Source organism: Pipistrellus hanaki (assembly GCF_964339955.1).
Source record: "Pipistrellus hanaki genome assembly, chromosome: X".
NCBI lineage: Eukaryota > Metazoa > Chordata > Mammalia > Chiroptera > Vespertilionidae > Pipistrellus > Pipistrellus hanaki.
In genome coordinates, this window is record NC_140524.1 from 9,850,848 (window position 1) to 9,874,779 (window position 23,932).

Consider the following 23,932-nt stretch of genomic DNA (forward strand, 5'->3'; position numbering starts at 1 on the left):
CATGAAAACTTTCCTTAGCAGGCATATGTGACATTCTTTTTTAAAAAATATATATATATTATTGATTTTTTTTTTACAGAGAGGAAGGCAGAGGGAAGAGAGTTAGAAACATCTATGAGAGAGAAACATGGATCAGCTGCCTCCCGCACACCCCCCACTGAGGATATGCCCGCAACCAAGGTACATGCCCTTGACCGGAATCGAACCTGGGACCCTTGAGTCCACAGGCTGACGCTCTACCCACTGAGCCACACCGGCTAGGGCATATGTGACATTCTTTAATTGCCAAGGCCCCTTCTTGGGCCCACGTTGTCACAGGGAGGCCCATCTTCACAGGGGACACCAGGGCAAGGCCTTGTGCTCCTGTCTGCCTCAGGCACTGCCCATGTTTTTGCTACGGGAGTTTATTGCATCCTTCATTTTGCTCTCCCTCCTGGGTTACTCCCATGAGCATACAAACATGCTCATTCCTCCCACTTTCAAAACAAGAACTGCTCTAGCTCAGTGGTGGGCAAACTGCGGCTCTCGAGCCCCATGCGGCTCTATGGGCCCTTGAGTGTGGCTCTTCCACAGAATACCACGTGCGGGTGCGCAGGTACAGTGCGATTGAAACTTCTTAGCCCATGCGCAGAAGTCAGTTTTCGGCTCTCAAAGAAATTTTCATTGTACTGTTGATATTTGACTGTTGACAATGAGTTTGCTGACCACTGCCCTAGCTGGCTTGTCTCAGTGGATAGAGCATCAGCCCCGAAGACTGAAGGGTCCTGGGTTCGATTGTGGCCAAGGGCACATACCTTTGTTGCAGGCTTGATCCCTAGGGAGACAACCAATCAATGCATGTCTCACATCAATATCTCTCCCTCTGTCTCTCCTCCTCCCTTCTTCTCTTTCTCTCTCTCTCTCTCTCTCAAAAAAAAAAAAAAAGCAATGGAAAAAGATACTCGGTTGAGGATGAACAAAAATCAAATATTTTTTAAAAAATTGAAACAGCCCTAGCTGGTGTGGCTCAGTGGATAGAGCGTCAGCCTGTGGACTCAAGGGTCCCAGGTTCGATTCCGGTCAGGGGCATGTACCTTGGTTGCGGGCACATCCCCGGTAGGGGGTGTGCGGGCGGCAGCTGATCGATGTTTCTTTCTTTTTTTTGTTTTTTGTTTTTTGTTTTTTTGTTTGTTTTTTGTTATGATCGATGTTTCTAACTCTCTGTCCGTCTCCCCTCCTGGCCCAACCCGACATGGAGCACCCCAACTGCCCTTCTGATGGCCGCCCCCTGCCACAGGCTCAAAAGCGCTTTTCCTTCAGAGGCATAATCGCGGGTCCTTTGTGCCCCCGGGCCTTCCCCTCTTCGGGGCTTTATCAGATTCTCTGCTGCCCCAGATCTCGTTTCCTGGCCAGGGAGCGGGGGAGGGGGGAGAACACTCCAAACGGTGGCTTTCCTTTTCCCCTTGTTCTCTCGGTCCAAGCTGGTGGGTTTTATACATGTGTCAGGCCTCAGCTAGAGATATAAAAGACTTCCTGTCCCCGTGGTCACCATGCCTCCTGGCAGAACCCCGCATTTCCTGCTGTCACACATGCCACTGCACAGCAGCGCAAACCACAGAGCATAAATCTCTCCACTTGCATTTGCCAACTGCAACATCGGGGCCCTCCAATGGGAGAAAGGCCCGCTGGCGGCCATTCGGCCTGTTCCCTTAGCCCGCATGTGTCAAACACAAGGCCCACGGGCCAAATCCAGCCCGCCAGGCCTTGCAATGTGGCCCGCACCGCGCTGTCATCACTGCACTCCGCTGTCAGTTTATGACATTGTCAGTTTATGACTGTTCAGTAAACCATTCGGCCCGCGATTTAGGCTGGATTTTAGATTTTGGCCCCTTCTCTGATTGAGTTCGACACCCCTTGGCCTGCACTCCATTCTGTCCATCAGAGAGGAAGCCACGTGCTGGCCACGGGCTGGCCAGGTGGTGGGCACTGGGCAAAGGGCACTGAATGGAAAAGAGAAGGGACTCGGCACGGAAGTTTACAGATCCTGAGGGCTCTCAGAATGGTGTGGCTATGGCCCTAGCCCGGTGGTCGGCAAACTGCGGCTCGCGAGCCACATGCGGCTCTTTGGCCCCTTGAGTGTGGCTCTTCCACAAAATACCACGTGTGGGCGTGTACCTACTGATTGAAACTTCGTGGCCCATGCGCAGAAGTCGGTTTTTGGCTCTCAATAGAAATTTCAACCGTTGTACTGTTGCTATTTGGCTCTGTTGATTAATGAGTTTGCTGACCAGTGCCCTAGCTGGTTTGGCTCTGTGGATAGAGCATCAGCCTGTAGACCCAAGGGTCCCGGGTTCGATTCTTGGCAGGTGCAGGTGCAGGTGCAGGAGGCAACCAGTCGATGTGTTTCTCTCTGTCTTTCCCTCTCTCTTCCACCCTCTCTCAAAATCAATGGAAAAAATATTCTCAGGTGAGGATTAAAAACAACAACAAAACTAGTGTGGCTATGGTCACTTGCAAATACCTCTTTCCCCAGGCCTCATACCCAAAAGGTAGCTATCTATTTATCCCTTGGAATTTGCGCATCTTCTTGGGACTGTCTGCAGCAAACATTCTAAGTCAAGGGTGAGTGGGGAGCCGCAGAGTCTTAAGTTCCTCCTCAGTAGCTCCAGTGGCATGCGCAACAGTCTGCCCTTCTCTCAGCACTGGTTTCATTCTCTCCCCCCAACCCTAGTATTTTTATTGATTTTTTTTTTTAGAAAGAGAGGAAGGGAGAGGGAGAGAGAGAGAAACATTGATGTGAGAGCAAAGCATCAATTGGCTGCCTCATGCACGCCCCGTAATGGGGATCGAGCCCACAACCCGAGCCTGTGCCCTGACCAGTAATGGAACCAGCAACCTTTGGATGCATGGGGTGACGTCCAACCCACTGAACCACACTGGCCAGGGTCGTTTCTTTCTTGAGCACGTACTAAGCTTTGCTGGAATCTAAGCTTTGCCGGATCATCTTATCTCAAGACGGACTCTTTCTAAGAGTTTTACTGCACGAAGGAAAGTTCCTGTCAATTGTTACAGTGGTTGTCAACAGGGTGCTGATGGTTGCGGGCCAGACAGTTCCTGGCCGAGCAAAACTCATTTGTTTGCTGATGTCCTGTAGGGCATTTCATTCTGTGGTCGAGAAACACTGTGATTTAGGTGTGAGGGGAAATGTGTGTGCCTTCCATGTTTAAAAAATAATTCCTTGGGCCCAGAGTTCTCCCCTTTACAGTCAGACATCAGAAGAATTGGTTGCAAACTCTCTATACTTTAAAATATATATATATATTTTATTGATTTTTTATAGAGAGGAAGGGAGAGAGATAGAAACATCAATGACAGAGAAACATTGATCAGCTGCCTCCTGCACACCTCCTACTGGGGATGTGCCCACAACCAAGGCACATGCCCTGGACCGGAATCGAACCTGAGACCTTTCAGTCCACAGGCCGACGCTCTATCCACTGAGCCACACCGGTTTTGGCCCTCTATACTTTTTTACTTCACATTCATTACTGATCCTTTGACCCTCACTTGAGCTCAAACCCATCCTTGTTGCACCGTAGCTGTATGACCGTGAGCACATTAGTTCATCTCTCAGATTTTTCAGACATAACATGGACATAAAATAAGAATATCTCCCATAGTATAGTTTTGGAGATTAAAGGGGTTGTGGTAAAAGACTTAGAACATGGTGTTCTCATATAAGAAATCTAACTAGCCGAAACAGGTTTGGCTCAGTGGATAGAGCATTGGCCTGCGGACTGAAGGGTCCCAGGTTCAATTCCGGTCAAGGGCATGTATCTTGGTTGTGGGCACATCCCCAGTGGAGATGTAAAAGGCTGCTGATCAATGTTTCTCTCTCATCGATGTTTCTAGCTCTCTATCCCTCTCTCTTCTTCTTTGTAAAAATTCAATAAAAAATATATTTTTTTTTAAAAGAAAGAAATCTAACTAGCCACGGGTGACTTAATTCTCTTGGAACTCTATTTGCATTTTAATCATCTTGGGGGTATTATAGAAAGATAATCATCACCATCAGATAATGGTAATCCTCTCTCCTCTCCAATGTGTATAGTTTTTCTGATTGAGCAATTCTCTAGAAGTTATATAATAACGTCAGATAATACTGACAACGGTGAGCCCTCATGATTTGCATGTGATTTTAATGTATGATATTGGCTTAGGGGTTGAGATAATGATAAGAAAGCTTCCTTTTTGTTCTTCAATAATAAGGTGCTTTGTGTGTTTTGGGGCATGAGCATAAATACATTTATATTACATGCCTTTGCTACATTGATTGTATAATTCTGGTCCTTCAACCTGTGGGTGGGAATCCTATTACTACGCTCTCCCAAAATGACCCATCCTATCATCATTGAATAAAGCAGACTCCAGACCCAGCCGGTGTGGCTCAATGGGTAGAGCATGGGTTGGATTTCAGTCAAGGGCTTATACCTCTGTTGCAAGCTCGACACCCCCCCCCCCACATCCCTTCAGGGTCCATGCGGGAGGCAACCAATTGATGTGTCTCTATCACATCGATGTTTCTTTTTTTAAAAATTTTTAAATTGATCTCAGAGAGGAAAGGAGAGGGAGAAAGAGATGGAAACATATGATGAAAGAGAATGGTTAATCCGATGCCACTTGCACGCCCCCTACTAGGGATAGAGCCCCCAACCCGGGCATGTGCCATTGACCAGAATCGAACCCTCAGTCCACAGGCCAACACTCTATCCACTGAGCCAAACTGGCTAGGGCTCACATCATTCCCCCTCCCCCTCCCTTCCACTCTCTCTAAAAAGCAATGGGAAGATATCTTCAGGTGAGGATTAATAACAACAACAAAAAAATAAAGCAGCCGAAACCAGTTTGGCTCAGTGGATAGAGCATCGGCCTGTGGACTGAAAGGTCCCGGGTTCGATTCCGGTCAGGGGCATGTACCTTGGTTGCGGGCACATCCCCAGTAGGGGGTGTGCAGGAGGCAGCTGATCGATATTTCTCTCTCATCGATGTTTCTAGCTCTCTGTCCCTCCCTCGGTGGGGGGTGTGCAGGAGGCAGCTGATCGATATTTCTCTCTCATCGATGTTTCTAGCTCTCTGTCCCTCCCTCGGTGGGGGGTGTGCAGGAGGCAGCTGATCTATATTTCTCATCCATGTTTCTAGCTCTCTGTCCCTCTCCCTTCCTTTCTGTATAAAATCAATAAAACATATTAAGAAAAAGCATAAAGCAGACTTGAAGATGGCACACTAACAGGGCGGGCTTTGCGTTTCATTGTTCGAACGGCCGATGGCCCTTTTGCTGTCCTTGTCATGAAATCGGTGCTTGGCAGAGGGACAGGCAGGAGGGATTGGATTGGTCCAGTAACTCCTTGTTGCCTTGCTCCCTGCAGGCCTGGCGCAAGCGCTGGTTCGTCCTCCGGCGGGGCCGCATGAGCGGCAACCCCGACGTGCTGGAGTATTACCGCAACAAGCACTCCAGCAAGCCCATCCGCGTGATCGACCTGAGCGAGTGCGCCGTGTGGAAGCATGCGGGCCCAGGCTTCGTCCGGAAGGAGTTCCAGAATCACTTCGTGTTCATCGTGAAGACTACTTCGCGTACGTTCTATCTGGTGGCCAAGACCGAGGAGGAGATGCAGGTGTGGGTCCACAGTATCAGCCAAGTCTGCAACCTCGGCCACCTGCAGGATGCTGCAGGTGAGAGCAGAGTCCGGCTTCCTGGGGCTGCAGGGGTGGCCGGCTAATTTTATTTCTTTTTAAATATATTTTATTTATTTATTTATTTATTTATTTATTTATTTATTTACAGAGAGGAAGGGAGAGGGATAGAGAGTTAGAAACACTGATGAGAGAGAAACATCAATCAGCTGCCTCCTGCACACCCCCCACTGGGGATGTGCCCGCAACCAAGGTACATGCCCTTGACCAGAATCGAACCCGGGACCTTTCAGTCCGCAGGCCGATGCTCTATCCACTGAACCAAACCGGTTAGGGCTGGCCGGCTAATTTATATCAGAACTGTTTCTACCCACCAAATACAGTACCAGACATTTCTCCCTTTCACCTGAATTTTAAAAAAAATATATTTTTATTGACTTCGGAGAGGAAGGGAGAGGGAGAGAGATAGAAACATCAATGATGCGAGAGATCATTGATCAGCTGCCTCCTGCGCGCCCCCTGCTGGGGATCGAGCCTGCAACCCGGGCATGTGCTCTGACCGGGAATGGAACCGTGACCTCCTGGTTCATGGGTCTAGACTCAACCACTGAGCCACACCAGCCGGGCTCGAAGCCACTCTGTGCCTTTGCTCTCATAAGCCACAGAGAATGCGTTCAGTGAAAGTAAACCCAGGCTGAGGATGTCCTGTATAGACCGCTGACTTTTCCTGTGCAGCTGCTGCTGCTGATCCTTCGTAAATATTAGTGTCACCATCTTTCAAAAACGCGTGGAACTCCAGCTTCTCTGTTACCTATTGGATTGCTTAGGACTAGATGGTAGAAGGTAGAATTTGGCTACTTATTAGAGGCAGGGGAGACTCATCAGATCTGCAATTGGCTCAAGGTCTGTGCAAGGGAAATTTGTCTCACGTTAATGCTGGGCCATTTCTGTGCCGTGGGAGCAAATGATTCATAAGGCTCTTTCTCCTTCTCTATTTTCTCATGCTCTCTTTTTGAAAAATACATATTTTATTGATTTTTTTTTTTTACAGAGGAAGGGGGAGGGATAGAGGGTTAGAAACATCAATCAGCTGCCTCCTGCACACCTTCCACTGGGGATGTGCCCACAACCCAGGTACATACCCTTGACCAGAATCGAACCTGGGACCTTTCAGTCTGTAGGCCAACGCTTTATCCATTAAGCCAAATCAGCTAGGGCTCTCATGCTCTCTCTCTCTCTCTCTCTCTCTCTCTCTCTCTCTCTCTCTCTCATGCTCTCTCTCTCTCTCTCTCTCTCTCTCTCTCTCATGCTCTCTCTCTCTCTCTCTCTCTCTCTCTCTCACACACACACACACACACACACACACACACACACACACACACTGCCCTTTCTATGTAATATATCAAGTGGAATGCCCCTAGGATTACAATTCATTCCCCTTCATGGATTTTGTGTCGAGCAGCATGCCCTGATCCTCGAACCATCTGATTTCTTAAAAATTATTTTTATTGACTTCAGAGAGGAAGGGAGAGGGGGAGAGAGATAGAAACATCCATGATGATAGAATCATCAATTGGCTGCCTCTTGCACACCCCACACGGGATCAATCCCACAACCCGGACACTGCCCTGACAGGGAATCGAACTGTGACCTCCTGGTTCATAGGTCGCCGCTCAACCACTGAGCCACACTAGCAGGGCCCATCTGATTTCTCGTACCCTTAGTCTGGTAGACAACAACCTTACTCTTGGGTCCTGTGGTCAACAGTTGCTTCAACATTACCACTGTCCCTGTATGCTTAGCACCAGCCGCTGAAGTACCTACATGGAACGCTAGGTGGCGGTGGAGAGTCAGAGCTGCATCTCTGCAACAAGCATGTGAAAGTGTTTCTTCAGGACGAAGTCACCCCTACCCCCCCTTTAAAAGAAAAACCAAAACACCACCAAAATAAACAAAACATATTATTATTGATTTCAGAGAGGAAGGGAGAGAGAGAGAGAAGCATCCATGATGAGAGAGAATCACTGATCGGCTGCCTCCTGCACGCCCCCTACTGGGGATTGAGCTTGCATGTGCCCTTGACTGGAATGGAACCCGGGACCCTTCAGTCTACAGGTCAACGCTCTAGCCATTAAGCCAAACCAGCTAGGGCCTCTGGCCTTGTCGCTCGCTCCCCGCCACCCTACCTCCACCCCCAACTAGATATATCTTTGTGTGTCCTGCTATGTGTTTCCTCTCTCCCTTTCCTCGCCCAGGAGTTATCCTACAACAGACATACATAACATGTTTCCTAATATTCAGAGAGGAACAGGAATGAGGAAGGCCCCGGGCAGGAAATGGAAAGGTCTGGCACGAAGCTGGAGGAAGCCAGAAACCCCCTCTGACCTCTTTTATTCCCTGGATCTCCCCTGCGTGTTTAGAAGGATGTGAGGGCAGAGTCCTCTTCGCTGGAGAGCCACACCCAAAGGGCGCTCTGTGGCTTTTCACACATCGAGTTGGGTTGTGGCTCCGGCAGCAGGGGCAGGCGGCACATGGTGCAGACTCCGGCCGGGAGCTCTGCTGAATGCTTTTGCACATGAGCTGGTCTCAGCCTAGATCCCTCCTGCGTCTCCGCTGTACAGGGAGGGAACTCGGAGCAGGAAGCTAAATTGCCTACGTTCATGACAGCTAGACAGCAGAGCCTGGACTTGAACCCGGGTCGTTCTGAGTCACCCTGCCTCCGGAGTTCTGAACTCCTGCCAGCTTGGTTCAAAGGGAAGTCAAAGCAGGCTTTTCGTTGGGAGTCTCTGAATGTTATGCTCCTTGAGAGATGTGGGCTACGCTAACTATCACAACACCCCATTTCCCCCTTCCTGTTCCTTCTACGTCACTAACACTCTATCATCAACAGTGTCCTTTATTTATGTGTCACTTGTCTGTCTCCTGGGGAGGACAGTAAGGGCAGAGTCTCTGTCTCTGCTGAATTGGCAGAGTTGAAACAGTTCTGGGTCCATATTAGGTGCAAAGTAGGTGTCCCATATAGAGGGGTGGGCAAAACTTGTTTAAAGTTGTTTGCATGGAAAAGATATAAGAATAAATAATTATACAAGGATAAATTTGCCCAGCCAGCATGGCCCAGTGGTTGAGCGTCAAGCCATGAACCAGGGGCATATACCCAGGTTGTGGGCTCGATCCTAGGTATGGGGTGTGCAGGAGGCAGCTGATCAATGATTCTCTCTCATCATTGATGTTTCTATCTCTCCCTCTCCCTTCCTACCTGAAGTCAATAAAAGTATATTAGAAAAAATAATAATAAACTAAGTTTTGCATGCTCACAACCGTAAATCTACTTTCGCCTGTTCTTGTAGACATAGACATCTATCTATACATGTGTACATACACTGCGTGGCCAGATTATTATGATCTCTGAACACATAATTATCTGGCCACACAGTGTGTGTGTGTGTGTGTGTGTGTGTGTGTGTGTGTGAATATATTATGTATGTATATTAGTATGTATATTAGAGGCCTCTAATATATATGTATGTATATTAGAGGCCTCTAATATATATGTATGTATATTAGAGGCCCGGTGCATGAATTCGTGCATGGATGGAGGACATGGGCAGTTGGCCGGCCTGCCTGCCGGTCGAATTCCTGGTCGCAGGGACAATTTGCATATTAGCCTTTTATTATATAGGATAGATACTGAGTGGCCAGATTATTATACATTCAGAGATCATAAATAATCTGGCCACTCAGTATACATAAAAATGCATATGTAAGTACATACATAGTACATACATATGTATCTGACATGCATAATTACACACACACACATATATATATGTGTATCTATATATATATCTATATATATCTATATCTCTATATATATATATATATATAAATTTTTTTTGACTGAATAAATAGTGATGCAGGCCTGAGGCTGCAGGCCATAAAGAAGCTGTGTGTAGACTATTTAACTGCAGATTTTTATACCATGAATGCTTGGGGTGGTTTTTTTTTTCCCCCTCTTAATTGATTCAACACTTCACTCTTGGAACATTGGCCCTCTTTCCCAGACATTGTTTATAGCTTGGGGAAATGGTCTCCTCCATCAGTACAAACACCAGCTGTGATTTGCATCTTCTCTTTGGCTTCTTGAAATGCTGTTTGAGAAATTGCTGGTGAGTGTTATAGCCATTCCTAACCGTTAACCTGGGAAATGATTCCTCCGGCAGATTCCGTGGAGAGCCTCACTCACACGCCCTCCTCCCTCCAGCCGTCCCCTGCCAGCTTCCTCCACACCGCCCATGCTGTCAGCTCCCCCTTGCCAAGAGATGACCCACACTCTAATACCATAGCCACCGAGGAAACCAGAAGTGAGTCAGAGCTGCTCTTCCTTCCTGATTATCTGATTCTGTCCAACTGTGAGAGTGGAAGACTGCACCACGCCAGGTATGCTCATGCGCCGGACTCCGAGCCAGGCCTCTCCCACGCTCTCTCCTGTTTGCAGAGCCCACACAGCCTCCTCTTGCAGGGCCTGTCACTGAGATATGCTCAGTGCGCCTGCCCAAGTCAGCCCGTTCAGCTGTAGCATCTCCCAGTGGGTGGATGCGCCCTCGCTTCTCTTTCTGCGACTGACAAGGTGGGGTCAGATCACTGTCAACCGCTAGGAAGGGTGAAGCATGTGTTACACTCAACAAAATGAGTCATAGATGTCAGCATTGTGGCTTTCACTTCTAACCTTGCATTTTCTTTTAAAAAAAATATATATATATTTACTGATTTTTTTACAGAGAGGAAGAGAGAGGGATAGAGAGCTAGAAACATCGATGAGAGAGAAACATCGATCAGCTGCCTCCTACACACCTCCTACTGGGGATGTGCCCGCAACCAAGGTACATGCCCTTGACCGGAATCGAACCTGGGACCTTTCAGTCCACAGGCCAACGCTCTATCCACTGAGCCAAACTGGTTAGGGCTTTTCTTTTCTTTCTTTTTCTTTTCTTTCTTTTTTTTTTTTTTTTTAAATACATTTTATTGATTTTTTTACAGACAGGAAGGGAGAGGGATAGAGAGCTAGAAACATCGATGAGAGAGAAACATTGATCAGCTGCCTCCTGCACACCCCTTACTGGGGATATTCCTGCAACCAAGGTACATGCCCTTGACCAAAATCGAACCTGGGACCTCTCAGTCCGCAGGCCGACGCTCCATACATCGAGCCAAACCGGTTAGGGCTAACCTTGCATTTTCACATTTCACAAACCAACTATTTTATTTCTGCACCCAGGGCTTGGTGTGGCTGAGGGTTGTAGAGGGAATGTAGCTACAGAAGTCAAATAAAAGCTGATCACTGAGGATCAGAGAGTGAGGCCCCCTGGGTTTTGTGGAGGGTGGATGACATTCTCCTTCAGACTTCTGCCAAGTCTGTATCAGCGGTGTCCCCGTGGGACCGACTACAGCGGCCAGACACCTGCTCCATTGCTGTCAAATGTTCATGCTTTTCTTCCCTCAGTTTACCCACCAGATGTGACAGCTGGTCCAACTCAGACCGCTCATTGGAACAGACTTCGTTCGATGATGTTTTTGTTGACGGCCTGCAGACGCTGCCCTACATTAACCTAGTCCACCCCTCAGCCCAGCGGAACGGGTCTCAGGAGGCGCCTCCCACAAGGCCGCAGGCTGCCCTGACCTGGAGCAGAGATATCAATGGGCCGGCCAGGGACCACTTTGCCTCACCATTGCTGGAAACTTCCTTACATCCCACCCTTCGCGTAGATAAAAGCCAACGCTCTTTACCCTTCGGGGTGAAAGAACTAGACCTGGTGGCCACCAGGCCACCTCCCCGCCCGCCTAAACCACTTCATCTCTCTGAACGGCGCCGCGAGGAGCAGCTACTGTGGGGTGGGCACAGCAGCTTCAGGAAGCCAGAATGCACTGCGGCGCCGAGAAGAATCTCCCTCTCGGGGTTAGATAACGTGAGAACCTGGAAAGGTAAGTGTTGGATGCAAATATTGAGGTACAGAGAGAAGTCCGGCTCCTCTTTTTTTAAAAAAAATATCTTTATTGATTTCAGAGAGGAAGGGAGAGAGAAAGAGAGAGAGAGAAACATCAATGAGGAGAGAATCATTGATTGGCTGCCTCCTGCATACCCCACACCAGGGATACAACCTTCAGCCCGGGCATGTGTCCTGACCGGGAATTGAACCGTTGACCTCCTGGTGCGTGGGACTACGCTCAACCAACTGAGCCACACTGGACAGGCAGTCTTCTTTATATTGGTATTGTTAGGTGACATCAGTAGGAATCTGGCCATGGAAAGGGAGTTAGGGGACTGTGTTCACATATTCTTTATCAACAACATCCATAATAATTTCTCAGATGTAAGTACTTTTTGCATTCCAGGCACTGTACTAGGAACTTCATGTGCACTAGCATGTCTAACCTTTCCAGCAGTCTTATGCAGTAGATTGCATTATTGATCTGATTTTACAGATTACAGAATTGAGACACAGACAGTGTAAGTATCTTATCCAGTGTCACACAGCTAATCAGTGGTGGGAAGTAGAGATTTTAAACTCTACAGTGTGACTGCAGAACAGCTTTTACCCCCCCCCCCCCCCCCCGGGACTTCTGCAGCCTCAAAGACATAGATGCATACTTACATACGTACTTACATGTGCATATATAATACATATTCTTAATTCCATCAATCTTCGTCACATCTTTCAGAGATTGGAGTTACTCTCTCACTTTTCCATGATGTTGACTCTGATTTATTTCTCAGAGACAGACTGACCTTTTTTTTTTATTTTTTAAAATATATTTTATTGATTTTTTACAGAGAGGAAGAGGAAGAGAGAGGGAGAGAGAGTTAGAAACATCAATGAGAGAATCATTGATCAGCTGCCTCTTGCACACCCCCTTCTGGGGATATGCCCGCAACCAAGGTACGTGCCCTTGTCCGGAATCGAACCCGGGACCTTTCAGTCTGCAGGGCGACGCTCTGTCCACTGAGCCAAACCGGTTTCGGCCTGACCTTTTTTTATTTTTTTAAATATATTTTATTGATTTTTTACAGAGAAGAAGGGAGAGGGATAGAGAGTCAGAAACATTAATGAGAGAGAAACATCGATCAGCTGCCTCCTGCACACCCCCTACTGGGGATGTGCCCGCAACCAAGGTACATGCCCCTGACCGGAATCAAAACCGGGACCCTTCAGTCCGTAGGCCTACACTCCAGCCACTGAGCCAAACCGGTTTTGGCCAGCCTGACCTTTGACATCTCCAATTTCTCGGGGGACACTTGGCTCTGGTCCGCATGTGCTAAAAGCACTCGCCTCACTTGCCACCAGCAGTCAGCGTTGTTGGCTGTTCTCTCCTTCCTTAGTCTGGAAGGCCCTGCCCCTGACTCTCCTCATGATCCTGCGATGGCACCGTTGGAATGAGCCACTGCTCATCCTCCTGCTCTTTGAATATTGGGACTCGCTGGGTTTTACACTTAACATGTGCAACCTAGAGAATCTCATCTACTCTTATGGCTTCGGTTGACATCTTGAAACTAATTCCCAAACATCATATTTCATTAGAGTCGAAATTCATGCAAGGGGCTCGGCCCTCACAGCTCCAGGTTCATCCAGAAGGTCGTCCAGATGGTTGTGTGGACAGTCATTCTGCTGTTTTGTCTAATTAGCATATTAGCTCTTTATTATATAGGATTAGAGTCTAGACCAAGAGTGGGGATCGTCTGGCCTAAGGACTGTATAAGGCCCGCGAAGTCCTTTGCTCTGGCCCAGCTAAGGCCTGAGGGGTGAGTTAGTTAAATGTTTGACCAAAGGCCGCAGGCTCGTTTTTAAGTTGATAACTTTGTGTGGCCCTGAATAAAGTTATAAATATCCAAATTTCCCTTGGCAGGAAAAAGGTCCCCATTCCTAGTCTAGACCCACGTATCTTGCTGCCTTAGAGACATCACCTTTTATTATTTTTTTTTTTACATAGTTACAAACATTTAAAAAATATATTTTATTGATTTTTTACAGAGAGGAAGGGAGAGGGATAGAGAGTTAGAAACACCAATGAGAGAGAAACATCGATCAGCTGCCTCTTGCACACCCTCTCTACCGGGGATGTGCCCGCAACCAAGGTACATGCCCTTGACCGGAATCGAACCTGGGACCCTTCAGTCCACAGGCCAACGCTCTGTCCACTGAGCCAAACTGGTCAGGGCAAGTTACAAACATTTTAAACATATTCTTATTAAATAGTGGTGATTGGTATAAGTTCAGGTTTTGTTCTTAATGTTCTCAGCACAATAAAAAGTCAGCAACTCCATGTTGGTCGCTAACTTTATTTTTTTAAATTTTCCTTCTTTTTAAACTTTACTTTTTTTATGGACATCTCTTTCAGATCAACTAGTATTCTACATTTTGATGTCACACCCATCTGACAAGTTTCTAATTTGGTCTTAATTCAACTTGCCTCTCTCTCCACGCCTGTATTTGCGTAGCTGACTATTGCTGCACAGAATCACAGTCTCTGGTTCATGGTCACAGATCTCAATTCCGTCACTTCCCTGTTCACCCTGCTCTCCTGGTCAGCACCAGGGGTGTCTCACACCTTCTCTTCTCTCCTCAAACCTCCAGTTCTGTCTCCGTCATCTCTAAGCTCAGAAACTTGATGTAATAAATACAACAAGCATTTGTTAATGACATGCCACATCTCTTCACAACTCCCAGAGACAAATGAAGCTATCATACACAAGCTTCTTCCAAATCTGATCTGATTTCCATCTGTTTGCCCAACTAGACTTGCTATATAGAAACTGTTACGCTTCTCTGCCTCTTGGGAGCTGAGGCCAGGGTCCCACGGTGTTAAATATTTTGATTGATTTCAGAGAGGAAGGGAGAGGGAGAGGGAGAGAGAGAAAAACACCAATGATGAGAGAGAATCATGGATCAGCTGCCTCCTGTATTCTCCACACTGGGGATCGAGCCTGCAACCCGGGCATGTGCCCTGACCGGGAATCGAACCTGGTGTGGAGGTCAATGCTCAATCACTGAGCAATGCTGGCCCGGCCTGGACCCTAGTTTAAAGGGATATTGTCCTGAATAACTCACCACCCCATCTTGTCTCTTACAGCTGATGCAGAAGGCCAATCCCTAAGACACCGAGACAAGCGGCTGAGTTTAAATTTGGTGAGTTTGGCCCTTTGAGTTCCTTTAAGCCCTTGAAGTCTTTTTTTTTTTTTAATTAAATATATTTTTATTGATTTTTTTTTACAGAGAGGAAGGGAGAGAGATAGAGAGCCAGAAACATCAATGAGAGAGAAGCATCGATCAGCTGCCTCCTGCACACCCCCAACTGGGGATGTGCCCACAATCAAGGTACATGCCCCTGACGGGAATCGAACCTGGGACCCTCCAGGTCTCTATCCAGTGAGCCAAACTGGCCAGGGCCCTTGAAGTCTTTTGACACTCTGAATCTCAGGACCGTTCCAGTCTCCCCTTATGGCTTGAATTTGTTTAGAAACTGTGTTCTGTAAGGATGCTGCCGATTCAAATGGTTCAGACACCTGCCTGACTCAGGGGAGCTGCTAAAGGCATCCCTTTATTTTTAATTGTTGTTTTGTTTCATTTTATTTAGAAAGGCTAATCATAGCCATTTGTCAATATTTTCAGCTTTAAGGAAAATAGTTTCAAAAACATCAAAATGCTAATACACTCGAGTCACTGCATTAAACAGACTGAGCAGGCAGCGGATGTAGACTCTCTGAAGGCATCCCTCTGTACTGAAAGCATTTGCATCCATTCATAACCGTCTATCTTCCATAAGGTGACCAGACGTCCCATTTTTGGCGGGACTTTTTAAAAACAGCGCTGGATGCGGGACAAATTGTTGAAAATCGGGACTGTCCCGCCAAAAGCAGGACGTCTGGTCACCTATAGGGGTGTCGAACTCAATCAGAGAAGGGGCCAAAATCTAAAATCCAGCCTAAATCGCGGGCCGAATGGTTTACTGAACAGTCATAAACTGACAATGTCATAAACTGACAGCGGAGTGCGGTGATGACAGCGCGGTGCGGGCCACATTGCAAGGCCTGGCGGGCTGGATTTGGCCCGCGGGCCTTGTGTTTGACACATGTGCAAGGCTTAGCAGCATCAGCTCTCGGGGAGCCATCACCTACCTCACACAATGCATCCAGGAGCTTGAGTAAGAGGCTCGCCTGACCTCCCTAAGGAAGTTCAGAGTCATTCTGGGGTCATTGGCAACCGAAACCCTGTGCCCCCCGGTCAGCAGTTTCCATGACTACCCTGCGGTTTCCAACCTGCACCTGTTCTTCTGCAGCCGAGCAGGTTCTCCCCGATGTACCCCCCGACGTCAGCCAGCGCCGAGGACGGCTACGTGCCCATGGGCCCCCACGTCGCCGCTGCTTGTCTCCGAACCCCATGCAGCCCCGACGACTACATCCCCATGAGCTCGGGAAGCCTCGTGAGCCCCCTGCCCAAGCTCCCTCCGGACCTGGAGCCTCCGCCGGTGAACAGAGATCTCAAGCCTCAGAGGAAACGTAAGCCGTGTGGCCGGGCCTGCTGTGTAGTTGAGGGGAGCAGCCATAGGGGGTTTCCTTCCTGACCCTCTCTGGGAAGGAAGCACAAGAAGAACCATCCTAGAGTAAGGTGACCAGACATCCCGCTTTGGGCGGGACTGTCCCGATTTTTTACCAATTTGTCGGGACTTTTTAAAAATGCCGCGGGACACATTGGTAAAAATCGGGGCTGTCCCGCCCAAAGCGGGACGTCTTAGTCACCTTATCCTAGAGGACTGGCAGGTTTCAGGGTGAGGAGAAATGACTGGAATTAAAGGGGAAGGCCCGGGGAACCTTACTGCCCCAGGTTACCATGGTTAAAGGAACCAGCGGGTTTACAGGCTGCGAGTACAGCCTCCAAAGCCAAAGTTCATTCCAGAGGCAAACGGACCAGAAACAAATGATGGTGGATGGGAATGGAACCTACCAGGTGTCTCTTATTTATTTAAAATATATATATTTTATTGAGTTTTTACAGAGAGAAAGGGAGGAGGGGGAGAGGGATAGAGAATTAGAAACATCGATGAGAGAGAAACATCGATCAGCTGCCTCCTGCACACTCCCTACTGGGGATGTGCCTGCAACCAAGGTACATGCCTTTGACTGGAATCAAACCTGGGACCCTTCAGTCCGCAGGCGGATGCTCTATCCACTGAGCCAAACCGGCTAGGGCAAGGCATCTCTTATTTAAAATAGCACCTGAATGTCTTCACAGTGCCCTCTTCCTACAAGGCAGCCGAGAATGGCCTTTGATACTAATTTATTTTTTCTTTTTCTTTTTTAAAATATATTTTATTGATTTTTTTACAGAGAAGAAGGAAGAGGGATAGGGAGTTAGAAATATCGATGAGAGAGAATCATCGACCAGCTGCCTCCTGTACACCCCCTACTGGGGATGTGCCCGCAACCTAGGTGCATGCCCTTGACCGGAATCGAACCTGAGACCCTTCAGTCTGCAGGCCGATGCTCTATCCACTGAGCCAAACCGGTTAGGGCCACTAATTTCTTTCTTTTCTTTTTTTAATAATATGTTTTTATTGATTTGAGAGAGAGAGAGGAAGGGAGAGGGAGAGGGAGAGGGAGAGAGAGGGAAATATCAGCAGGCTATCTCCTATACGCCCTCTCCTGGGGATTGAGCCCGCAATGTGGCATGTGCCCTGACCAGGAATCAAACCGGCAGCTTTTCTTCGATGCGTGAGGCCATTGATGCTCAACCAACTGAGCCTCACCGGCCAGGGCTGACACTAATTTCAGTCAGTGCCCTGTGCATGCCTTGCGGCTGAGTTGTTTCAGGTGGCAGAAGACTTTGGCCATGAGCAGTCCGGCTCCTGTGTTCACAGAGCTTCCTAACGCCTGTGCATTGCTCCAGGCAGCCTCGGCCAGGCAGGGAGACAGGGGCAGGGGGAAAGAGGAGAAGCAGACCCAAGTCCTTTTCTTTCTTTCTTTCTTTCTTTCTTTCTTTCTTTCTTTCTTTCTTTCTTTCTTTCTTTCTTTCTTTCTTTCTTCCTTTCTTTCTTTTTAAAAAAAATATATTTTATTGATTTTGTACAAAGAGGAAGGGACAGAGATAGAGAGAAACATCGATGAGAGAGAGTCATCGATCAGCTGCCTCTTGCACACCCCCTACTGGGGATGTGCCCGCAACCAAGGTACATGCCCTTGACCGGAATCGAACCCCGGACCCTTCAGTCCCCAAGCCGACGCTCGAGCCAAACCGGTCTCGGCCCAAGTCCATTTCTAACTTCACTCCCGCCCACTGTCACCTGCCCGGTGAGGAGGGCTGTGTGATTCCCAGGACAGATTCGGTACCGTGACCGATCACAGCCCCTCACATCTGGTACATCCCCTCCTCTTTGTCCTCTGGGAGAACTACTCCTTCAGGCGGCCGTGCCCAAAGCTGGTAACTGAATCCCTTACTCATGTCTGGTCCCTTCCAGTCGCACCCGTTCAATTTGAGTCAAATCACATTTACAGTGCGTATCGTGCTATTCTGGGCACGGGGTGGGATGCAGAGATGAGGAAGCAAGGAGGGCTCTTCAGTCTGGGAGGAAAGAAGATATATAAAAAACATCTGGAAGAAGAAGAAGAATTATGAGGTCTGTGCTAAATAGGAGAACAGACCCTGTCTTAAGAGGTTCAGAGGAAATAACCATTCATTCTGGTCAGAAGCTATTTAGCAGGGACCTGGAACTCTGAGGTGGATATTATCCTTTTGTTTGGTTGATTTTCTATAGCAATGCTGTCCGACAGAACTCTGTGTGGCTAGTGCAACTGAGAAACTGAATTTTAAATTTTATTTAATTAAAAAAATATATTTCTATTGATTTCAGAGAGGAAGGGAAAAGGAGAGATAGAAACATCGATGATGAGAATCATTGTTCAGCTGCCTCTTGCACACCCCACTGGGGATGGAGCCCGCAACCTGGGCACGTGCCCTGACTAGGAATCAAACTGTGACCTCCTTTTTCATAGCTCGGTGCTCAACCACTGAGCAGCACCAGCTGGGCAGCAGGCTACTTTTTAAGTTGATAATTTTGTATGGCCCACGAATGAATATGAATATTGAAATGGCCCTTGGCAGAAAAAAAGGTTCCCAACCCCTGACTTAGAATCACGCCTGACATAGTATAATGAGTCTTTACTAAGTGTATATTGACTAAGTGTCTGGCCTCATTGTCACCTCCAGCTAGTCATGTGACCATTTGCTCAATGAGGCAGGAAAGAGTAGGACAATGAAATTCATACCCGTCATCGGTGTTGCTTATTCGTCCATTTGCGTTCGATGTGCTAGCCAAGTGCAATGTCAGAGTTTTAGAGTCTTTAGATTCTGGCCTTGAACTCCTGAGAACTTACCCTCCTGCATGTTGTGTGTGTTATCTTGCAGCCCGGCCACCTCCACTAGACCTGAGGAACCTGTCTACCATCCGGGAACATGCTTCTCTAACCAGGACCCACACTGTGCCTTGGTAAGTCTCTGATTGCTCAAAGGGGCCTCTTTCAGCACAGACACGCCCAGTCTTGGTGTTGGGCTTCTCCCGTTAAACGTAGTTGAAGCACACTTGATGTAGCTTAAGCAAAAGGAGGCACGGGGTTCATGATCACAAGCCAGAAGTGATTGTAGGTCACAAAGGAATATAACGGCCTCTCAAGATACTGGAATCAGGAACAGAATGCTGACGGGAACCCAAGGAATCTCTCTCCATCTCTCCCGTTTACTTCTCTCTTCGTCATTTGCTTGTTCCTCTTTCTTTGAAGAACTATTCTTTGTTGCACAGTCCTCATGGCCACAAATAGCTGACCCGTAGATCCGGACCTTATTTGCATGCTACAAAATCCGCTATCAGCCAAAATAGGCTCTTTTCTTTTGAAATATATTTTTATTGATTTCAGAGAGGAAAGGAGAGGGAAAGAGAGAGAGACATCAATGATGAGAATCATGGATCGGTTGCCTCCTGCACGCCCCACACTGGGGATCAAGCCCGCAACCTGGGCATGAGCCCTGACTGGGAATTGAAGCGTGACCTCCTGGTTCATAGCTTGACACTCAACCACTGAGCCACACTGCCCAGGCTCCTGGTTATTCTGAATGGAAACAAGAGAACCCCAAAGGAGGAGTGTTTTTTTTTGTGTTTTTTTTTTCCTAAACGATCTGATGCCTTGGTCTGTTTCTAGAAAGCTCATGAGCTGTGTCACGAGGAGAGCCTGGAGAAAAAATAACCTTTGAGAATTGGGAGTCATTTGCCCCAGGGTAGGACAGAAGCTGCTGGGCAGTCTCTACTGCTTTAAGAATTGCTTTGGCCGGAAGGAAGTTGTATCTGGAAGGGGAGGGCTGAAACCCCACAGGGGCCATGTCAGTTCCTGGCTGGCTTTCAGAGCAGCTGTAAGACATTGCTTTGACCTCATCTATATTTTTGTTCTTAGCAATCGGACCAGCTTTCTCTCTCCAGGAAGAAACGGTATTAATTCTGCAAGATTTTTTGCCAATTCTGTTTCCAGAGACGAGGAAGAGAGCTACATCCAGATGGTAATCCCATATTTCTCATACTCTTCTTAGTCTTTACTCTAAGCTATATTCTAAGAGTTCATTAGGAAGGAAACATATACTTCAGAAAGCCCCATACAATCTTAATACAGTCACTTTTTTGTAACAGGCTGCAGTGTTTTCTAGACTGTGAACAAATCGTTTGAAAGTGGTATTTTTCCCTGCGATATTTGCTTCCTTGTGCCATTTTGAGGCCACCGTATTTAAGAGTACCCAGGGTTTAGGCATGTGCCATGGGAAAATGGAAATGTCAGGCATTCTGGGTTGTGATATTGTAGTGGTCGGCAAACTGCAGCTCAAGAGCCACATGCGGCTCTTGAGCCGTGGTTTGCCGATCTGTCGACCACTGACCTAGACTCTTGATTCCAATCATTACAGGCTGTTGTTGTTCTTGTGATGAAGCCCCTATCCTGGTGGTCGGCAAACTCATTAGTCAACAGAGTGGCAAACTGGCTCACGAGCCACCGCAGTTTGCAGACCACTGTCCTATTGGATCCCAATAGGTGTGTAGTTCCCTGGATATCCAAAAACTAGGCTGTAAAAACTCACACGTTGGATGGTTCCCTCCACCAGACCACAGGTGACCCCGCATTGACTGCCCCGAACCTTCCAAAGGATGAATCACTTAGGAGTCCCATTGAGTGGGGTTGCCTTGGGCTTTGCAAATGCCTTCCTCTTCGGAGACTCCTATTATCCGAGTCTTTCTGTAGATCTCAGTGGATAGAGACCTGAGATGTCTTTTTAAAAATGTATTTTATTTATTTGAGAGAGAGAGAGAGAGAGAGAGAGAGAGAGAGAGAGAGAAGAGAAGAGAAGAGAAGAGAAGAGAAGAGAAGAGAAGAGAAGAGAAGAGAAGAGAAGAGAAGAGAAGAGAAATGTCAATGATGAGAGAGAATCATTGATCAGCTGCCTCCTGCACACCCCCCACTGGGGATGAAGCCCGTAATCCGGGCATGTGCCCTGACCAGGAATTGAACCATGACCTCCTGGTTCATAGGTCGATGCTCAAGCACTGAGCCACACCGGCTGGGCTAGAGACCTGACATTCCTGTCCTTTGATGAACCATTTATAGTTCTAGTCCTAACCTCTCCCTCCTGCCCTCTCATATCCCTTCTATTCTCTTTAGCTTGGATTCTATTTGAGAGCATGGGTTTTGAAGAGGAGAAGGGGCTTTCAATTATCAGACCCTGACAATTATCAGACCCTTTACCTGGAACTGTGCCATTCCACAATTTAAAAAAGATTAACCGAAGAACTTAATATGCATATATGCAGAGCTCATAGACACAGACAGTAGTGTGGGGAAGGCCTGGGGTGGGGTGGGGCCTGGGTGGTGGTGGGAAGTAGGAGAACCGCCTGTAATACTGTCGACAACCAATAAATTTGAAAAATAAAATAAAATGTAGGAACTCTAGAAATAATTCTCTAGAGGGAATCTCTGAACTATGAAAATTTGAAAGGGGATCTTGGACAGTGTTCAAGGCAATGTGATTTTATATACTTTTAAAATATATGTATTTATTTATCTCTGAGAGGAAGGGAAAGGGAGAGAGAATCATCAATGGTAAGAGAAGATCATTGATTGCCTGCCTCATGCATGCCCCCTACTGGGGATGGAGCCCGCAACCCACTTATGTGCCCTGACCAGGATCAAACTGGGAATCGAACTGTGACCTCCTGATTCATAGTTCGATGCTCAACCACTGAGCCATGCCAGCCAGGTGCCCTATATACCTCTGAGAAGACAGTTCTGCCCTCTTATACATGAGGATAATACGCAATTCAGAATCTGAACACAGTGATCTCCAGTGAAGCAGTAATTAAAGGCTTTATTTTGGCTTTCTGTTAGATAAAAATTGCGCTGTAAGTGCACTTAACCATATGCAGATGGAAAGTGACTCATATACAAATGTGCTGTGATCTTCCCAATGTTTTTCACACTTAGTAATGGCCCTTGGGAAGCTTGTAGAAGAAAACACTCTTATAAAGAAAGGATGCTGGACCAGCTGTGCTCTGTCTCCAGAGAACAGAAAAGGGAAGTGAATCTATAACAAACTAGAAGCAAGTGCACAGGCATTCCAGAGACTAGCAGCTCATTTCTGATCTCTGAGTTTGTGAGAAAGACCAGTGAGCCCCTGGTAACCTCTATTCTACTTTCTGTCTTTGTAAATTTGCCTATTCTAGGTACTCCAATGAGAGAGGAATATGCTAATTATCCGTTATGCCTTGAGGTGTTAACTACTGACCATGTCACGAATGGCTGCATAAGGACCAGATCATGGATCAGCAGGAGGGTGGGGCAGTGTGCAACAAGTGGGCGGCAGAGAGCTACAGGAGGGGGCAGGGCAGCAAGCTATGAGGGGGAGCAGGGGTGGGGGGATGGGGGAGCTATAGGAGGGCAGGGCAGCAGGCTGAGAGCTACAGGAGGGCAGCAGCGACCTACTGGTGCACGGATTCGTGCACAGGGCTGCTAGTCTCATATAAGTGGAATCATAACAATATTGTCCTTTTGTATCTGCCTTCTTTCATTTAGCATAGTATTTTCAAGACTCATCCCTATTGCAGCGTGTATCAGAATTTCCGTTTTGAAGGCTAATAATCCATTGTATGCACACACCACTATTGTCTACCTGTTCATCTGTTGGTAGACAATTGGGTTGTTACTGCCTGTTGGCTATTCTGAACAATGCTGCTGTGAACATTGGTGTACAAGCATCTGTTTGGATCTCGGCTTTCAATTCTTTCATACTTACTTAGAGCTGGAATAGATACATACTTAGAGCTGGAATTGCTGAGTCCCATGGTAATGTATGCATAATTTTTGAGGAACCGCCACATTGTTTTCCAGTGGCCAAACCATTTTATATCCCCAACAGCTATGCAAAATGGTTCCAGTTTCTCTACATCCTCACCAACACTTGGTTTTCCCATTTTTTGTTTGTTGGTTTTGTATAATGGCCATCCTGAGGTGTGTGAAGTATCTCATTGTGGTTTTCATTTGCATTTCTCTAATAACTACTGATGTGAAGCACATTTTCATGTGCTTAGATCTTCTTTGGAGAAATGTCTAATTGAGCTCACTGGTCTTCTTCTTCTTCTTCTTCTTCTTCTTCTTCTTCTTCTTCTTCTTCTTCTTCTTCTTCTTCTTCTTCTTCTTCTTCTATCAGTTGCCTCTTGCACACCCCCTACTGGGGATATGCCCGCAACCAAGGTACATGCCCTTGACCGGAATCGAACCCGGGATCCTTCAGTCCCCAAGCCGATGCTCTATCCATTGAGCCAAACTGGTCTCGGCAGAAAAGACTAATTTTTCTTAAGTATTCAGAGAAACCTGATAATGACAAAATATAGAATCCTTTTCTAGGCAGATTATATTAAAGCAAAGTAAAACCTTTGTTTATAATTTTTTAAAAATTGAGTTAATTTTTGTATATTATCTAATGTTAGGGTGCAACTTTCATTCTTTTGCATGTGGATATCCAGTTTTCCCTGCATTATTTGTTTGAAAGACTGCCCTCTCCCCGCTGCTGGTCTTGGCACCTTCCTGAAAATTAATTAACCACATGTGTGAAGGTTATTCTAGACTCTTTATTCCATTCATTTGTATGTCTGTCCTTATCCCAGTATGACAGTTTTGATTACTACAACTTTA

General features: G+C 47.1%; 1 protein-coding gene across 1 annotated transcript in view; it reads left to right on the top strand.

Moving 5' to 3' along the window:
* GAB3 (GRB2 associated binding protein 3) overlaps positions 1–23,932 on the top strand; it is a 78,031-nt gene that overhangs the window by 49,981 nt on the left and 4,118 nt on the right. The window contains exons 2-8 of the mRNA XM_084871071.1: positions 5,406–5,709; positions 9,891–10,107; positions 11,171–11,649; positions 14,794–14,849; positions 16,000–16,219; positions 19,122–19,203; positions 20,159–20,261. Of these exons, the coding sequence (XP_084727197.1) occupies positions 5,406–5,709; positions 9,891–10,107; positions 11,171–11,649; positions 14,794–14,849; positions 16,000–16,219; positions 19,122–19,203; positions 20,159–20,261 (1,461 nt within the window). The remainder of the gene's footprint in view (positions 1–5,405; positions 5,710–9,890; positions 10,108–11,170; positions 11,650–14,793; positions 14,850–15,999; positions 16,220–19,121; positions 19,204–20,158; positions 20,262–23,932) is intronic.